Raw genomic sequence first — 20,459 nt, 5'->3', positions numbered from 1 at the left:
TGTGAGTCTCCTTTGCCCTTCCATGTCCTTTTTAAAGCTCTGTATCTCAGCAAACCTTCAGACACCATTATGACCTCTTGCTAGTGGCCTCTCATCTAGATGATGCGTCTCTGTCTTTGTCCTGTTTAATAAATGTCCTTAAATTATATTTGAGATCAGGGTCTTTTTTTGTACTCTAAAACACTAGTCATACAGCATGTTTCCTGAGAAAGAGTTTATCTATATTAAAAAAACAAAAACAAAAAACGGCCTTGGTAGTGCTGTCTATTAGGAGTTGGGCTGCTAACCACATGGTTGGTGGTTCAATCCCACCAGCCTCCTAGGGAGAAAGATGAAGCCGTCTGCTCCCACAAAGATCCTACAGTCTCAGAAACTCCATTGAGTCATTCTTCTCTGTCCCACGGGGTCACCATAATTCAGAATCGGCTCAATGGCAGTGGGTGAGTACCCAAAAAGGTTTGGAAAGCACTGCCTATGGCTGCAACATAGAAACATAATTTATTAAGACGTTGAATGATTTGTGCCAGTCCCCAATGAAAAACACTTGATAAACCTCTACACAAGAAACTAGTATAAAATCATGTAGTACTGTGAAAATAAGGTAATATTTTAGGGTACAAAAGAGACCTCAAATCCCAAATATAATTAAAGTCTTAACATGGAAAGACAAGGTGAAGACACATCTTCGGGGTGAGGGAGACCCTTAGTAGGAAGTCCATAGCATCCAAGGGTTTATATAGATTGAGAGGCTCAGAGAGACCTAAAAGGACGAAGAACACTGTCACAAAAACATGACCGGTGGCAGATCGATACATGACAGTTGCAGGCAGGACTATAGAAGTAGGAATGGGACCACAATCGGGTCATGCACATTATTTTAGACTCAAGAGCTTACACGATTGCTCCAGGTCCTTTGGATCAAGGCAGTCAGGGAATGACTCATGACTGAGAGACCCCAGTATAGCAATCTCTATCAAGGACACACTCAGCAAGTCCCTGCATGAGACTGCCCCTACCTGATCTGGTTGTTTTTATTAGGTGCCATCGAGTCAGTTCTGACACATAGCAACCACAACACAACAGAATGAAACAACTCACGGTCCTGCACTATCTTCACAATCATTCCCACGCTGAAATCCATTGTTGTAGCCACTGAGTCAATCTATCTTGTTGAGGGCCATCCTTTTTTTTGTTAGATAGGCTAGCGTAGGGCTGGGAAATCCGTTAACGCATGCCCAGAGGGCCAAGCTACGAAACAAAGAGTGGCCACTGCACATGCTCAGAGGTTCAGGTTTCCCCGCTGAGTAGGCATGGGAGAGCTCTGCACCTGGATTGGCTCACGTAGGCCAGGTGAATTCAATTCAGCCAATGGGGTCGACCAGGGGTCGTCCACCACGCCTCCCCATGGAATCCTTGAAAAGGCAGGAGCCCAGAGTCGAGCAGGACACTTTTGGGGGACTCTGTGAGCAGCTTCCAGGCAGGCTGCATGTTCAGGAGGAGTCCTGTGGGTGCCTGTGTAAACCTGAAACTTCCTCTAACGCTCATAAAACTCACTTGGATCACAAACCAGGCTTCAGCCTGAATTCTTTCTCACATGGAGCCAAGGACCGAGGTATATCTATCCCCAGAGAGATCTAACATTTTCACTGCCCTTCTACTTTACCAAGCATGATGTTCTTCTCCAAGGACTGGTCTCTCCAGACAACATGTCCCCAGTACTCTACTCTAAACAAAGTTTTGCCATTATTGCCTCTAAGGAGCACTGTGGCTGTTTTTCTTCAAAGACAGATTTGTTTGTCCTTTTAGCAGTCCATGGTACTTTCAATATTCTTTTCCAGCACCACAATTCAAATGCATTGATTCTCCCCTGGTCTTCTTAATTCAAATTCCAGCTTCCCCATGCATATGAGGCAATGGAGAATATCATGGCTTGGATCAGGCACACCTTAGTCCTGAAAGTAATATCTTTGCTTTCCAATTCTCAAAAGTGGTCTTGTGCAGCAGATTTACCTAATGTAACAACATCTTTTGATCTCTTGACTGCTGCTTCCATGAGCATTGATTGTGGAACAAAATTTTTGACAGCTTCAACCTTTTCTCTGTTATCATAATGTTACCAGTTGGTCCAGTTCTGAGGGTTTTGGTTTTCTTTACATTGATTTGTAATCCATGCTGAAGGCTGCAATCCTTGCATCAGCAAGAACCTCAAGCTCTTCTCATATCATCAAGCAAGAGTGTGTCACCTGCACAGTGCAGGGTGTTAAAAAGCCATACTCCAATCCTGAAGCTATCTTCTTCTTCGCATAAGTCAGCTTCTCTGGTGATTTGTTCAACATACAGATTGAATAAGTAAGGTGAGATGATACAACCCTGATGCACACCTTTCCTAATTTTAAACTATGTAGTATTCCTTTGTTCCATTTGCACAACTGCCTCTTGATCGATATGCATTTTCCTCATGAGCACAGTCTAGTATTCTGTACTTCCCAGTCTTCTCAAGGGAATTCATAGTTTATTATGGTCCACACAGTCAAATAGTTCGTCATATTTGATAAAGCACAAGTAAACACCTTTCTGGTATTCTCTGCTTTGAGCCACATCCATCTGACATCAGCAATGATAGCACTTATTCCATGTACCCTTCTAACTCCAGCCTGAACTCTGGCAGTTCCCTGGTAATGTACTGCTGCAACTGTTATTGGATGATCTTCACGGAAAATGTCCTTGCATGTGATATCAATGACAATGTCCTATAGTTGGAGCATTCTGTTGGGTCACCTTTCTTTGGAAGGGGCACAAATATGGATCTCTTTCAGTCAGTTGGCTAAGTAGCTGTCTTCCAAATTTCCTAGCATAGATAACTGAGCATCTCCAGTGCTTCCAGGAAGCACCCTGGTCTGCTTAGGGAGGTGGTAATCCATTTTAGAATGCATTCTGCCTGAGGCCAAGATTGTTCAGAGTCCTTTTTAATGGAATTCACTGAAGGCTTAATCCATGTGAGGAGTCTATACACATGAATTGTAGGTTTTCATGGTTATGATAGCCTTCGGCAAACCTAATGCACAGAAAACAAACTCTTATACAGTAGCACAACATATTTAATTTTATAAAAAATTTTATAATAAGGGAAGCAGATACATATTAAGATATGTTTTTAGATATATATTAAGTGGAACAGATATAATTATATATGTACATATATTAATATAATATAACATCAAACATTTAAAAAAAGAATTGAATTGAAAAACAAATTTAATATAGATTTAAATGTTAATATCAGTTTCCTCTGAATGGTAGCATTCTCTGTGATTTTCTTAAATATATTTTTATTGTGGCATTATTATTTATAATATACATGTATTACTTACTTTTTTCTTTGCAAAACTGTTTTTTGATCAACACGATGAAGGAATCCCTATATTGTACACATATGATATAAAAAGCAGAGAAAAGAAATTAAATTCTGTCCTAATTTTCTATTTCTCCCAACAAAAACTTCTCTTTCATAGACCAATCATCACTTACCAGGGGGAGGGGAGGTCCAAATTGTGGGGGTTGGAAGGAGATCACAAAGTCCCCATAGAGCAGGAAGGACAAAGTTTCATCTCTTCCTCAAAGACCCAGGTAAATATTTCAGCCAAACCATAACTTTCCCTTAGTAGTTATTAGAGATTAAATAGTGTGAACATTAGAGATTCACACTGTCTATCCTTTTGGGATCAGCCTATGGCGAGGAAGGTCAAGATGAGGTGGGGCAGGTGGAGGATGGGTTTATTCACACTCAGCAGCTAGGACTCATGGGTGTATCCCAGGATATAGGATGGCTGGCCTGTGAGCTAGTGAGAACCTGACATCTGATGGACCAGGAAAGAGAATAGAGAAAGCTTAAAGGTAGAGATATCTACAGCTTAAAGGTAGGTACAAAAATTAGAATTCCTTTGCCTGACATGGTTTTCTTTCTATAACTCTGTTATATAAAGCGATAGATGTAATCGTTTGTGTTTTAGATAAATCTGTGACCCCATCCTTAAGTTTAGGATTTGTTGATAACAAACTCATTTTTAAAAAGTGTTTCTTGAGGAGAGGAAAACTCACAGTTATTGAGGGCCTACAGTGGCTGCAACAATGGGCTCAAACATAGGACAATTGTGAGGATGGAGCAGGAAAGGGCAGTGTTTCATTCCGTTACACATTCAGCTGCTATGGGTCTGAAATGCCTCGATGGCACCTCACAACAACAACAACAACAACTATAGATTCCAATCTCTGAGCTAAATGAAGGGAGCCCTGGGGCTGCTTAGTTGCTCAGCTATTAACCAAAAGGTCATCCACTTGAACCCAGGGCAGCTCTGCAGGAGAATGATACAGCAGTGTAGGTCATCCACTTGAACCCAGCGCAGCTCTGCAGGAGAATGGCACGGCAGTGTGCCTCGGTAATCACAACCCCAGCAACTCTCTGGGGCAGGTCTACTGTGTCCCAAGGGTTAGGATTGACTTGGCAGCAATGGTTTTGGATGACTTATGTGTATGGCCACCTTTAATCTTCTTACGGAAATGTTGTCATTCTTGGGATTGTTTGTTGATAATAGAAACTGGAAATGGTTCTAGAGAGAGGCGGGTGCATGAACTGGGCAGGCATGGGTTGGGTGTGAGACAGGAAAGCAAATTAACAAACTAGATTCTCTCAAGATCTGACTTGAGAAGCCAGGTGAATGACAAAACCACCCATAGAAGAAATAAATCAGGAGTGGGAACCGGTTAGGGAAGTCTGCGTTCAGTTTCATCTGCTTTGAATTGGCCTGTGGGCATCCAGGTGGCAATGTCCAAAGGGAAGTTTCCAGATATGGGTGTAGTGCTCAGGCTGGGAGACAGATTTGGGGATCATTAGCATATGGCATTGATGAGGACCATGAGAAGACAGTTCAAGGCAGGGGCTTTGACTCCTTCTTGACTTAAAGTTTGGACTGCCTTTCCTCATTTTCCTACATGCAATAAAAGCTAACCCTTCGAGAGCTCTTATTGTGTTCTGTGAAATAGTCCAAACATTCTCCATATACGTGCATTTAATCTTTATAACATAGGAGAAAGATAATGGCAGAATCATTGCTAAGGATCTGGGGATCAAACCCAAACAATCCACTCTTAGCCAACACTATCTTGTTCTATCTCAGTGCTCATAGTCCAGAACATATAGTGATAGTAAAAGAACAAGCAGTCATGTTCCCCACTGCCCAAACAAAACTCCCTGCAACTGGGTCTATGCTGACTCATAGCAACAGGGTAGAGCTGCCCCTGGGGGTTTCCAGGATTGTAACTGTTTACATGACTAGAAATTCCCATCTTTCTATCAAGGAGCTGCTAGTCATTTCGAGCTGCTGACCTTGCAATTAAATTAGCAGTCCAACTCGTAACCCCTACACCACCAGCGCTAGGACTTAAAATTGACATTGAGCTCAATTTGCTTCACAGTCATTTCTTCTCAATGACCCCAAACGTTACACACAGAGAACTTTCTTTTTAGCTACCTTTTCACTACCTACCCACCCTACCTTCTCTTGTTCTGAGAAAGGCAAACACTACCACAGATTTAATGACTATTCTTCTATTTGTTCTGTCTGATTTTGTTAGCATGTTTTGCTTCTTAACTGAGTATATATGCACTATACAGGAGTCCATGAGTGGAGCAAATGGTGAAGTGCTCAATTACTAACTGCCAACCTACCCAGAGGTGCCTTGAAAGAAAGGTCTGATGATCTACTTCCAAAAGAGTCAGACAAGGAAAACCTGGGAGCACAGTCCTACTCTGACACTCAGGAGGCCACCATGAGTGAAAACTGACTTGATGACAACTGTGTGGTTGTTATTGTTTGCTGATTGGTGTGTGCACTCTCACTCTTAAGTCATGCCATGGCCCTTATAGATAAGATGCTCCCTTTGTTACCTCTTAAGCACACTAAAAACTGCCCCTCTAGTATAAGAACAAATCCTGCAATCCATTATTCCAATGAAATGTCATTCTTAGAGACAACGCTTAAAGTCCTTGGGGCCTTTTACATGCACAAACATACAAGAACATTTAGGGATGCTCTCTGTAAAACAGGTTTCAATGCTGAGGTAGGACTATGTGGAAGAGTACTTGGGTAGAAGAGAGGAGCCCTCCCATGATTACTGAAGAGCTGGTCTTCCCATTCATGCCCCCAAAGCTGCTTCACCCACAGCCTCTCTCATCTCAGGTGAGAGCAACCCTCCCAAGTGCGCTCGTCAAGGATCTCAAAGTGACCTTCAGTATCTTTTGTTTCAGATGATGACTTCCCTGTGCCTAATAGTTCACAATAGGCTTCTGATAAGTATTTGTTCAGGAACTAAGTAGACATCCCCCAGGGTGGTAAGTGCACGACTCCAGAAAAAGCCCATGTTTTCAAGACAGAGAGCCATGGATCAAGTGATCTGATCCAACAGGTTCTAACTCTGTGTCCCAGGATCCACTATAAAATGTCTGAGCCTGGAGTACTATCTACTGATGCAAATATTGGATCTGAACCCGTAGGTACTCTGTTATTGTTCACTGAGTAATTCTCAGGGCTCATAAAACCTTTTCTATTAAATAGAAAATAGACATGTCCCATGTCTTGCCAATGCTGTGGTGAGCCTATTGTCTACTCCTTGGGCCCCTTATCTCTCCCTCTGGAGGACTGAAGTCTTCAAACTGGGTAGGCCCTTTTGTAATCAGTTAAGTGACCACTTGGAGGAAACAAAGACAGGGTTGGGAGTTTTTACTCACTTTCTGTGACTAATGCCAGCAGAGGGAGAACTATAGGGAAAACCCAACCTTGCTCTCTTGGGTTCCGCATACTTGTATAAGGACTTTTACCAAGCTCTTAAAACAGCTTTGCTATATCCTTGACTCAAACTTTCTTGGATGAAGACTGGTGATCTACAAGCTATGGACTTAAGCCCAAACTTTACATCTTGCTAGGATTCTTGTCACACAAAGGAATCAATCCATTTTAAATGGCAACAAATATAAGGAGTGTTTCCCCCCCTGGACTTTTGTTTTCTTTGTATTTCTTTGCTTCTTTTAAAAAATATTTTCTCCATGATTATGGATTCGAGAATGTTCATAGCTCAGATACATTTTGATCCACTAGAAACAGTGTTCTCTTTGATGTGGGTGTTGTCTGACTACTTTTGAGGACCTTTCCAAATCACTCTTACAACGTCTTCATGGTGAAAAACTGTCTTGTTTCTAGCACAAGTAGTTCTAGGTGAGATGCTCTGGTTCCTTTTTCCCAGGGACAGCAGTTAGAAAGGGAGACCCAAACATTTGAGACAATCTCTGTCTCCAGTGGTTGTCATTTTTCCCACAGTACCGTATTCAAAGGAGCCCCAGTGAGACTGGCATTAAGAACTCCACTGCTTACCTGGTGAATTGTGCCTGAAAGATTAAGCTGAGGAAACCCTATTGGACAGTTCTATTCTGTCATATGGGGTTGCTGAGTGGAAATTGGCTTGATAGCAAACAGCTGTCTTAGTTAACTGGCCATCAAAACCACCCACCTCACCCCCACTAGCTGTGTCCCATTTTCTCATCTATGAAAAGGGACAAAAAAATGTGTCTCCCAAAACCAAATGACCAGCACTTCAGAGCTTAGAAGATAGAGCCTACAGAGTTTAGAATTTGGGCTGGCTCCACCAATCTTCAAGTGACAGAAGATTCTTCCATTTTATCACGCTAAAGGAAAGAAAGCAGTTAATGCTATTGATCACCCCAGTTTTAGAATTTTACAAAATTTATTAGAATTTCGGGAAACTGAGGAAATTTTATATCCAAGTTGAGCCTGTGTCTCTGAAACCTAGTCTTACAAAGAGTCAAATTCTGCCCACAAGTAAAATTGAAGGGGAGATCAGCTGTGTTAGGAGCTTGTAGGGCTCATTCTGTTAGTGGGAAGTGTTGGAATTGAAAATACATTATAAGCAAAGAAAGTGCAAAAAGATTAGTGAACTGGAAAAACAATTGGCTTGCCAGGAAAGCAGTGTTTAATCCATCTGTGTAGTTTTAAATGCTCAACAACAACAACAAAAGTTTTGCAGATTCAGACTTAGTTGACATGACCAAGAGAAGGTACCATTATTGGTGTGTCACACTTGAAGTCATTGCAAATGAAAGCTCACAGTGCAAACTACAGAAAGACAGGGGTGATACCCCTCTTGTCTCTGCTGTCTCCCTAGTACTTTGCATAGGGATTGGAACAGAAAGGCTTCATGATCCACAGTGTGTCAAAGGCAAACAAAGGAACAAAGGTGAAATTCCTACAAACCTATGTGTCCCCGACAACACACATAGTCACACAGGAGTTGCAAAGTGGACTCAGAAAGCACACTGTTATAACTGAGTCAATATTGATACATTATTATTAACCAAAGCCTAACTCAAATCCTTGCTTCTCCCTACTCTAAAAAGGTCTTGTGAGAAGATTTGCCCAATGCAAGGCTTTTCTTGATCTCTTAACTGCTGCGCCCATGAGCATTGATTTTGGATTCAAGCAAGGCAAAATTCTTGACAACTTCCAACCTTTTCTCATATTGAGTTGCAATTTATATTGAATGTTGCAATCCTTGATCTTCCTCAGCAAGTGCTTCCAGTCCTCCTCACTTTCAGCAAGCAAGTCATCTGCACATCTCAGCTTGTTAAAAAACCTTCCTCTAACCTGATGCCACATTCTTCTACATATAATCCAGCTCCTCTGATGATTTGCTCAGCATACAGATTGAATAAGTATAGTGAGAAGGTATAATGCTGGCACACAACTTTGAGTCCCTGGGGGATGCCAAAATTACTATTTTTCCCCCCACTATCAGTTTCTTTTTAATTTTTTTAAATCATTTTATTGGGGGCGCTTACAATTCTTGTTACAATCCATAAATCAATTGTATCTGACATATTGGTACATATATTCCATCATTCTTTTCTAGACATTTGCTTTCCGTTGAGCCCTTGGGATCAGTTCTTCTTTTTTTCCCTCCCTCCTTCCCCCCACCACCCTCGTGGCCCCTTGATAGATTGTAGATTGTTAATTGTTTTCAAATCTCACACCAACCACTGTCTCCCTTTCCCTCTGGTTTCTGTTGTTTTTCCCCCTGGATGAGGATGTGTGGTTATGTGTCATTCATTGCGATTGGTGCCCCTCAAATTACTATTTTGATGTGCTATAAATTAAACTGTGAAGAATTCTTGAGGGAAGGGTTCTTCTTCCTTCTGCCTTTCATTGTCCACCAGTCAATTCCAGAGCCCTGTGGTGGTATTACTGTGTTATGCATTACTGTGTTAACCACAAGGTCAGCAGTTCTAAACCATCAGCCACTCCTTGGGAGAAAGATGTTGCTTTGCACTCTCTTGACAAGTGGCCCTCTCAGAAACACACAGGAGAAATTCTACTCTGTCCGATAGGGTCGCTATGAGAGGAAAGGTTAGGGAGCTAGAAACACCACTTTCAGGAGGATACAGATCTAGATGGGAGATATGTCAAGAAACAATGGCCTCACTCTCATGTGGTTGGTTTAATAAAGGTGTCTATGATTTTGCAGCAATACTTTTTTACTTACCCTCATGTAGCCATCCTATATCGTTATAATAAAAGTAAACCATGCTCTTCTCCAGAAGACTCAGAAATGCTTAAAAGAGAAAATAACAACCACCCATACAAACTGCCACCAGTAATATTTCGTTTAAGGATGCCTGGGGCATGCTGCCTAAGTCCTGGCTAACCTACAAACGGTCTGTGGGAGAAAGGTGTGACAATCTGTTTCCATAAAGATGACAGCCTTACAAACCCAATAGTGAAGTTCTGCTCTGCGCGATAGGTCTGCCAATGACTTGGAATTAATTTGATGGCCATGGGTTTGGATGCTTTGAAAAGGGAGTCCCGGGGGTGCAGTGATTAAGCGCTCGGCCTTTAATTGACTCCATGGAGGGGGGATGGGGATGGGAATGGCAAACTGCTCCTATCAAGATTATAGTCTAGGAAATCCTATGGGACAGTTCTTTCCTGTCCTCTAGGGTCACTATAAACTGCAATGAATTTGAAAGCAGACAGCAACATTTGATATCTTTTTCAGGTTTTTTTGTTTGTTTGCTTGTTGTTGTTCATTATATGCAGTATTCCATTTTCTTTTTAATTCTAGATTTTTGCTTCTATCAAGACCACCAAATTATAATGAATAGATACAGAACACTTGTGTCAAGAAACTACAGCTAATTTAACAGAGGAAAACATCCTTTGATTCAGTGAGCCATTGGTCATCTTTCATTTATCAACATTCTGAGGTTGGATTGTTCTAAACCATAACCTAGTGTACAATCCACACACAAAGTTGCTGTTTAGTCGATTCCAACTATAGCGCCCGTGTCCGGCAGAGTAGCATGGTGCTTCATAGTGTCAGTAGTTGTGGTTTTTACTGACTACGTCACCAGTCTTTCTTCTGAGGCACCTCTGGGCCTTATATTCCCAAATGTATCTAGCCTATTGCACTCTTTTCAGAGAAAAAGCAAACAAAAGCAAATTACTCAATATCACCTTTAAAACCTTCCGTAGGACAGGCACAATTCAAGATCAAATGTAGGTATCTGCCTTTGCAGCCCCTCTGGGTAATTCCAGCACCCCCAGGGAGCGGTATCTCCCACTTTGGAAATACTGAGGTAGACTCAAAGAGCCAATCATTTGCTTAGAAACAAAACACTTAATCAGTTGTGCCACCAAAGGACTTTGGTCCACTAATGGGGAAATAATATAAAGGCTTTGAAATCAACCGGACCTAAGATTGACTTCTCATCCTCCCCTTCTTCACTAAATAGCTCAATAAAATCCTTCCTTATCTTGCCCCTCAATTTTCCCAAATGCAGTATAATCATTGTTCTGGAGAAAAACCAAGAGGCTGCCTGTAAATTGCCTCATATGACACCACCGAAGAGTAAATGGTCAACGTAACAGCAGCCAACATTCCCTCCCAACCACAAACACCATCCTCTTTCACAGAGGACCATAGAGAAAGTGTCATTACCTGCAGTGTGTGCCTCAAGAGTTTCCTTCCCATCAGGGAAAAGGGGAAGCCAGTATTGGTGACTAAAGAGGAAGATGAATGAGGTGGGCGGGCCTGCCCAGAGCTGACCAATGTTGACTGGCAGCCTCCACCCCCCTGCCCCACCCCAACCAGGTATCCAGTGGAGTCACTCATTTGAGTGCTAAAGCTTCCAGTCCGGTCCTACCACCGCAGGGGGCATTGGATAGCAGCATAGGCTGTGCTCCCCTTCCCCGGCGCTGGGACCTCCACCCCACCCGCTCCTGGCCAGACAACTGGAGATAATATTCAGAGGGAGAATGAGCCCAGCGGGCAGAACAACTTTCTTGGAGCTGCAGAGCATGGAAGCGCGGGGAGCTGAGGGCTACAGCAACACCACTTTCCAGGTAAGCCCAAGTCTCATCGAAGTTTATAGAAAACCAAGGGCAAAGAAACCACACTCCTTACTTGCTCCCTTGGCAACTGTACAGTGTGATTGTTATTGCAGTTGTTGCAGTAAGATTTGTTAATGGCACTCATTAAGCCTATTTTTCCTTCTTGGCTTAGTCTCAGGTTAACAAACCTGAAAGACCTCTTTTAATCTGATTTGTTTTGCTTTAAACTTTGTCCTGTCTCTTGGAAAAATGACTGCTTTTGTTTTCCTTTTTTCCGTTTTTGTTTCGGGCTCTTGCAGGAATATGGCATTCGCCTGCCCAGTGCCTTTAATTTCTCTGAGACAAGGAACTAGGAAAAAGGAATGAGCTGGTGCAGGGACCCAATCCCCAATGGCATTAGTGACTCCCAGTTCTTTGTCCCTAATCCAGGCCTGATCTCTTCTGAAGGGTGGCCCAGGACCTGCCCCACACTAACCCGGTTGTGCAAACCAGTCTCCTGTCATCATCAACCAAAACTCAGCATTAGGTGATTAATGCTGCTGATCCTGGGCTGGGTGTTACCAAGCGGGAGAGACTTGCCATTGAGGGAGAAAAAAAAATCCACAAGCTATTCTGACAGGAATGGGGATTTTCAGGGAGGTTCCTGGTTGTCTAGTCATGGGAGTTCTGGAACAGATACAAAAACCACATGAGTATGTGTTCACAACCTCTTGGGGTTCAGGATCACTAGGCAAAACAAAACTGTAAGGTCTTAGCAAAAAACAAAAGTAGAGGGCCGGTTAAAGAGATGAAGAAGCTTTGAAGTGAGCGCTGACTCTCCCACCCACAGCTGTTTCAACCTATCAGAGACAACAGTGCTGCCCATCCCAGTGCTGCCCATCCCAGAGCAAAGAAGGCTTAAAGCACAGGCTCTGATGGTCTAGACGATGAAAGAAAGTCCATGTGAGCTTGCCAGCCAGGAAATGAAGAACAGAATTTCAAATCCTCGGGCGATTACGATTTCTGGAGTCCTTGAGGACAGACAAAAATAAACTATTGCTCTGATATCATCTTTAAACTAAAACGATTCATGAGGTCTTCTTTGAGAAAAAAAAACACTATGCATCTTAATTAGTCAAAGGATATCTGCTTTTAAGTTTTGTGTTCCTTTAAAGAAGTATCAATGTGAGAAAACACGGACACTGGCAACTCAAAAGGTCTCATGGGAAGCTTAAAAGACAGTGAGTGTAAAAATGATGGTGGTAGACTAATTCAGGAAAGGACATCCAGAATGGTAACAGAACTTTACAAGTGTGAGCAGTGTCACAGAATTTTAACTGCAGAAATTGTTGGAACGCTGTGTACTTTTACCAAAAAAAAAAAAAAGGTTATGTCACCAGGAACTGTCTGCTCACAGGCAGTAAAGAGAATACTGCACATTTACCAAAGGAGGCAATTTCTCTCTCACTCACTCAGAAGACGCTGCACCAACACCTAGGACAGCGGTTCTCAACCTGTGGGTCGCGACCCCTTTGGGGTGGAATGGCTCTTTCACAGGGGTCACCCGATTCATAACAGTAGCAAAATGACAGTTATGAAGTAGCAACGAAAATAATTTTATGGTTGGGGGAATCACCACAACATGAGGAACTGTTTGGCAGGGTTGGGGCATTGGGAAAGTTGAGAACCACTGACCTAGGGGTTACTGGGTGATTTCTTCCAACACATGCTTTTTAATAAGGATTTCTCGAGACTTACTTTTCCAAATGTCTGTGCCACAGAAGGTCCCACAGCAATTTGCCATCAGCTGTAGTGGTGGCACATGGGGCTGTGATCCACAGGATCGGCGGTTTGAAACCAGCACAGGAGAAAGACTGGGCTTGCTACTCCTGTAAATGGTTCCAGTCTCAGAAACCCTCAGGGAGTCACTATGGGTCAGCATTGACTCAATGGCAGTGAGGTTGAGGGACTAACCCAAAAGGTTGGAAGTTCTAAACCAAGCACAGTAGCAACAAAACCCAACAGATCATTCTAGTCTGTAAAACATGGGTTTCTATATCTTGGAATTGCCTGGACAGTAACACCTTTGGGCATTTATTCCGCACAATTATTAACTTCATTTGGGGTATGAATTATTAACTCCTCTCGAGATTTGAACTGACATCACTTCAAGAAGGAATGATAACTGTTCTTGCCCTCTAGGAGAAGGACAGACTGAAACAAGATAACAACCACAGTAATTTTTCCATGACTTTTGGAAGCCCCAGTGTGTGTGTGTGTGTGTGTGTGTGTGTGTCTGCCCCACTGTGAAATTCATGAAAAGAGAACTTCAATAAGAACTTGAAGGATGCCTAGGGATTTCCAGCTCAACAGAGAATTGCAGGCTAAGAGAACTCTCTGTGCACAGAAAGCGCCTGTGCCCAAGATACTAATAGTATGGAAGTTGGGAGCAGGGTGCAGGGGTGGGCAGGGACCAAACCACATGGTCTTCATGCATGCTAAAGAACAGAAGGAAACTATCAAAATATAGAGACCATTGAAATTTATTCTTTTCCAAGATTGCTTTGGTACCCCTAGACTACAAAGGAGAGAGATTTATGTGCAGGTGGAATTCTGGTTACGGGCTTAACCCAAACTGGACTAGAGTTTCTATGATCAGTACCCAACTACTAGCCAAAAGGTTGGCAGTTTGAACCCACCCAGAGGAAACTCTAAGAACAACCCTAGAAATCTGCTTGCAATTAGCCTTGAAAACCCAATGGAATGGTTTCTGTCCGGAGACATGTAGGGTGGTCTTGAGTGGGAGTTGACTTGGTGGCAACTCAATGCACAGTAGCAGCAAGGATAGTGGCAGTGAAGATAGCTATTGAGGTAGAGACCCAGCTCCCACAAGCACTAACATTAACACCAAAAGTATTTTGTGTTATGATTGGGAATTCGGAGATTGGAGAAAATGAAAGAAGGAACATTATTCTGGCAGAGATGAGAGGTAGGAAGAGAGTGACAGGCTCAGGGGAAGGAAGATGATTGCTAGAGTGGGGTTGTTAATCATATATATTCATAAATTAAGTATTAATATTCATAAATATACATAATTTACTGAGCATAAATAAAGAAGCATTGCTACTAGGTTTCTAGTTCATACATGCATGGATTTTTCCCCAAAAACATGCTTGAACTTATCTCTGCCATTAATGGATGGCTGCAGACAAGTTCTCTTAGTAATAACTTGTCTTTGTCTCAAAAGGTTGTCCTCAAAAATAAGGTTCCATCAAAACGGTGGCTTCCAAGGAGGGCTGCTGGTCCAGTGAAACTTAAGGTACACTGTGGTGAGGGTTCCAATGGGCTAATCTTGGTAGCTTTTCTTACAAGACACAGGATGCTTGCAGGGGCTTAAAAAAAAAGTTAAGAAAATCAAAAACTGCCTTTTGCAAGGGGAGCAAGGACTGTCCTAGGAGAATTTCCTTGACAAACCCTCCCATAGCCACTGGACAGCCTTGATCTCACCCCTTCAGACTTTGTTTTGTTCTCCAAATTCAAAGCACATTTAAGAGGAGCACGATCCAAGTCCCTCAGGGATGATGGTGTTTGACCATTGTAACGTGGTGAGTGCAGAATTGGTGAGTGCAGAATTCTAAATGGCGGATATATTAAGAATTGATAGCTTCATATTTTGATATTTCAATTTAATAAAGGCTTCTATGATTCTGTACAATACTTTTTAACTCATTTTCTTACACTGTATTAATATTGTGAAATAATAGAAAAACACATAAATTCACATGCAATTTATTAAAGAATAAGCATTTATAGAACTTCTACTCATGTGGAGAAATAGGACATCGCCATGCCCCAGAAGCCCCAACCCTGAGCATTCATTCATAAAACCTACCTTCCTCGCCTATTAGTAACTACCTCATGGATCATGCCCCTGGCTGCAAACCACAATGTCAGCATTTTGAACTACCAGCTGCTCCTTGGGAGAAAGATGAAGCCACGGGGGCAATTCTACTCTGTCCTACAGAGTTGCTGTGAATTGGAATCCACCAGATGGCAATGAATTTTGGGTTGGATCCCAATTTTGACAATTACTTCCTTGTTTTTCTTACTACTTGACTTCCTAAGTATGGACCCCCCAAACACAACTTTTACCTGGTTTTTCACTTCACATAAATAGAAACATACGATATGAATTCTCTGATCATTTTCTGTGAAACTTAGAAGGACAAATCTTTTTGCCTTGGACTTCTTCTGCTCGTGATATTTGTACAGTTCAGCCATGTTGTTGAAGTTCATCCCATTTCAGTGATGCGCAACATTCTATTGCATAAATGCCCCCACAATTGAACCTTTTTACTGTTAGGGGACATTTTCATTGCTGAGTTTGGGACTCAAAACCAAACCAAATTCACTCCCCTAGAGTGGATGAGGCTCAGTGACCCAATGGGACAGGTAGAACTGACCCTGTGGGTTTCTAAGACTGTAACTCTTTGGAAAGTAGAGTAGCTCATCTTTCTCCCATGTAGAGGCTGGCCCTTTCCAACTGCTGGCCTTGCGGATAGCAGTCTAACGCCTGTAAGTTTCGGACTTACAATTGCTAAAGATGTGGTTACTCCCTTCTAAAGGGAATCACTCTTGTATGTCCCTCCTGATTAGCATGTAACAAATTTATTTGGGGGTCATATTTGGTAGAGAAATTGCTAGATAATTTTTTATGCATACACATTTTCAATTTTAGCGTGTCACATTGGTTTTCTGTAGTTTTGCTAATTGCTCCCTAATCAGCAGTGTGTGAGTTCCTGTTCTTTCCTACCCTATCAATATGTACTTGTCTTCTCAACTTCAGCTCTTCTGGTGGGTGTGTTGGTGCTGCTGTGAGGTGTCATCAAGTTGGTTCTGCCACATAGTGACCTTATGCACAACCGACCGAAACACTGCCTGATTCTCCACCATCTGAGTCGGCGAACACAGCTCTTCCTAGGCTTGAGCCCCTTGTTGCAACCACAGTGTCAATCCCCCTTCTGGAGTGTCTTCATCTTTTTCACCACCTCTCCATTTTACCAGGCATGATGTCCTTCTCCAAGACTGGTTTCCCCTGACAACATGTCCGAAGTATGACAACATCCTTGCCTCTAAGGAGTACTCTGGCCTTCCTTCTCCAAGATAGACCAGTTTGTCCTTTGATCAGTCCATGCTACCCACAATACTCTTCCCCAGCACCACAATTCAAATGCATCAATGCTTCTTTGGTCTTCCTTATTCAATGTCCAACTTTGACAAGCATAGGAGGCAAGTGAAAAATACCCTGGCTTAAGTCAAGCCCACCTCAGTCCTCAAAGTAAAAGCCTTGTTTTTCAGTTCTCTAAAGAGGCCTTATTCAGATTTACCCAGTGCAAATGCTCTTTTGATCTCTTCACAGCTGCTCCCATGACCATTGGTTACAGATCCAAACAAGGCAAAAATCCTGACAACTTCCATTTTTTTCCCCTTTATCATTATGTTGTCTATTGATCCAGTTGTAAGAATTTCAGTCCTCTTTACATCAAGTTGTAATCCATACTGAAGGCTAAAATTCTGGATCTTCATCAGCAAGTGCTTCAAATTCTCCTCAATTTCAGCAAGCAAGGTTTTGTTTTGTCATCTTCGTATCTCGGGTTATTCATAGTGATTATGATTCACACAGTGGAATGCCTTGCCATAATCAATAAAACACAAGTAAACATCTTTGTGGTATGCTCCACTTTCAGCCAGAGTGGTATACATCACTAATGTTTTCATTTGTATTTTCCTGATGTTCAACTAGATTACCTACTATATCACCTGTTTAATAGTCACTGGATACCTATTTTATTAATTCGTCTTTAAATCTCTTGTCCACTTTCCATGGATTTTGTCCTTATTGACCTAAAGAGTTTGATAAGTGTTCCCAATACAAGCTTGTGGGCCTTTACTGTCGGAGTCCAGCTCCGGGAGGGTTGAACTGGATACCTCAAGGAGGTGGGGAGTCGGCGAACACAGACAAGACAGACACGAGAGATGTGCTGGTGGAAGCAGTGGAAGCAATCTCCTCTGAGTTCTTCCAAACAGCTTTATTTATACCATAAAAAAGTTTGCAGACCACTACATAAAAACAATGCCTTATGATTAACTCCGAAGTCACCCTTATTGTTTCCACTAAAACCTGATAAAAGACCATTATAAGGTCTGTACTTTTTTCTATCACTTTCTGTCCTCTTTCTGGTTCTTCCTTTCTGTGCTGCTTGTCTTATACGTCACATGCTATTCTTGATTGAGGTGTTCAGAAAATTTGGTTAGACTCATATCCTACTCACTGCCTTAGTTTTTGCTCACAACGTTTCTTTCCTGGTTGACTAACAACACAATGAAACTACCTCATGTGCTACTTCAAAGCCTAATATCTACAAGCAGAGTTAAATGCTTCTCAAATATTTTCCTTTACAAACTCTCCCATGGTAACTGTTCCATTGTCTACCTATGTCTCTTTTATTTTTTATACTCCTGAGGCACCATGGGAAGCCAAACCATCTGATTATTTGCCAAAAACTTAATGTTTCCCCTTATACGTGTTTTCTATTAATGTTAACTATTCTCTCTCCTTCTATGTAAGCCCCTGTCCAAGGTAAAGGGGTGTCAGGTGGGGAAGCCAGCCTATAAGGTCCTCTATATTGGGGAGGCCAAAAGAGTCTCCCACTACCTAATCTGAATGGAATTCAGGGTTTTTCAGTGGATTTCATTTTCTCCTCTGACCTCAACTTTTGGGTTTCTCCCTCACTCAATTCCCACATATCCTCCTCAGAATTCCCAAAGATGTCTCACTGTCTAAGCCTCTCCAATGCCTCAATTAAGGAAATCCCCATCATATAGAAGCAAGTTTTAGATCTGGTTTCATTCATACTTCTCAAGACTGCCCTTAAATCCACTCCAGGTGTGGTAAACATAACAATGCACAAAATTCTCAAGAATGGAGTTAACAACAGCAAATATTTGAGGAATGTTGGAACCCCTCCCTGGGAATCTCTGCTCTGCAGATGCTTCTTCCACCAGGCTGTAGCTTTGCTAGACAGCATGGCTGGGATGGCTCCAACACTTTGCATGGTTTGTAAATGTCTTCTACCATTCAGAAGTTCCTTTCTCTCATTGATGGTATATTTTGATGAATATAAGTTGGTTGTATTGCAGTTCCATTTATCAGTTATGATGCAGCCTATCAGTGCTTTATGTATCCTATTTAAAACATTTTTCCCTATCTTCCTAAATACTCCCCCTTCCCAAATATTACCTTCTAAAGCTTCCAGGACATGTTGTCAGGAGAGGCCAGTCCCTGCCCAAGGACATCATGCTGAGTAAACTGGAGGAGCAGCCAAAAAGAGGAAGACCTTCAACAGGATGGATTAGCACAGTGGTTGCAACAACGGGCTCAGGCATTGAAGCAGTTGTGAAGAGGACACAGGGCCCAGTGTTTCTTTCTGGGTGCACAGGGTCATTACGGGTGGCAACCGACTGGATGGGACCTGATAAGAAAACGCTTCCACTGGCCTTTCACAGTTGTTAAATGTTCGTATCTAGGGAGGGCTTTTTATAGAGAGCAATTGTAAGGTTTTAACAAACTTGGAGAAGAATCCAGAAAAGGAAGAGATGGAAGTTACCAACATAAGACGTTGAACAAAGCTCAAAATGTCTAAGAATGAAGTGCAGGCAGGCTTCAGTAATTAGATTGTTGTTTGAGGGTGATGATTGCCATCAACTTTCCTCCTGATCATGTGTCAGCATCATCTCACCACTGGCAGAGTGTTTGCCTGCTCTGCCTTCATTTGGATAGGTCCTGTTTCTGGAAGTCTTGGGAAAGTATGAGACTGGGCCAACGTGCCTACTATATTTTGTGCAAGGCACAAGGAAAGGTTGGGTTGCTCCAGGAATCACTAAGCAAGATGGTCAAGTTTGGGGAGTTGGTTAATTGGAGGTCAAAATGCAGGACATCACAAGTCAATTCAGTGGCAGCTAGCAAGTCCCATGCATGGATTAAAATCTGTTAAAACACTGACATGGACTCTAACCCAGATACTTTAAGTATAAGTGTTCTACAATTAGAAATAATTGGCATGCCAATTAACTGCCAATTAGTAACTACTTTCCTAACTTTATGACAATTACTTCTTTGATTTTCCGAACCTTACAGAATTTTTGCAAACAGTGCAACCCACTCAAGCAAAAGTTTTCTAAGCACGTATGCATATTTGCCTATTATTTTCAGAGGCCCATCATTTGCAACCAAAAAAAATCTCTTGTTCTTCCTTCACACACTAATATGGGTATGCATACCCAGTCACACTATTACCAAACACACGCAACATCTAACCTAGGCTTCCACACAACCCTGAACAAGGAAGCTTAAACGTTGTGGAGGACGTTTAAAACTGTACCCTCTACTTTTTCCTCTTTTCCGCATCATTTGTACCTAGATTTGCTTGTGTCTAGAGGAAAAAGCCTAGATTGTTGTAAACCAAGTCACCTTCATTACATCACGGAAGAAAATTATTTGGTTTGTTATAGGGTTTTTCCTCACTGAGGCCTTCCTGAAATGGTTCGCCTTAAGGCGGGGGAAAGGAATGGCTAAATGTTGACCAACGCAGGGGCAGGGAAGCACCAAGTGATCCAAAATTAGTGGCAAGGATGGTGTGAGAGGCCTGATAGGGATTCAGCAGGGGCATTGTAACCAAGAGAAATTACTGAAACCCAAGTGAAAGCTGAGCATGATAGTGGGACAAGGAAATAGAGGAAAGAACTAGAGGTGAAGGGCATTTATAGAGGTCTAAATACAAGTCCAAATACAGGCATGTACATATGTAAATATATTTATAAAGGATGGTGGGGAAATAGATCTACGTGCATATATTTACAGGTTTAGTATTAAGGCAGCAGATGGACATTGGACCTCCACTCAAGTACTTACTCAATGCAAGAACACTTTGTTCTATCAAATTGGCATTCCATGATGCACACCTTCCC

The 20,459-nt window shown here is 42.1% G+C and overlaps 1 protein-coding gene across 1 annotated transcript in view; it reads left to right on the top strand.

Moving 5' to 3' along the window:
- The first annotated feature begins 11,378 nt into the window (after positions 1–11,378).
- Positions 11,379–20,459, top strand: part of SLC28A3 (solute carrier family 28 member 3) — a 74,950-nt gene continuing 65,869 nt past the window's right edge. The window contains exon 1 of the mRNA XM_004715978.2: positions 11,379–11,465. Within this exon, the coding sequence (XP_004716035.1) occupies positions 11,379–11,465 (87 nt within the window). The remainder of the gene's footprint in view (positions 11,466–20,459) is intronic.

This window comes from Echinops telfairi, unplaced genomic scaffold (genome assembly GCF_000313985.2).
Source record: "Echinops telfairi isolate 266 unplaced genomic scaffold, ASM31398v2 ScPeMD7_7429;HRSCAF=8467, whole genome shotgun sequence".
In the NCBI taxonomy this organism is placed as follows: Eukaryota; Metazoa; Chordata; class Mammalia; order Afrosoricida; family Tenrecidae; genus Echinops; species Echinops telfairi.
The sequence above is the reverse complement of the archived record's forward strand: the minus strand, read 5'-3'. Positions and strand labels throughout refer to the sequence as shown.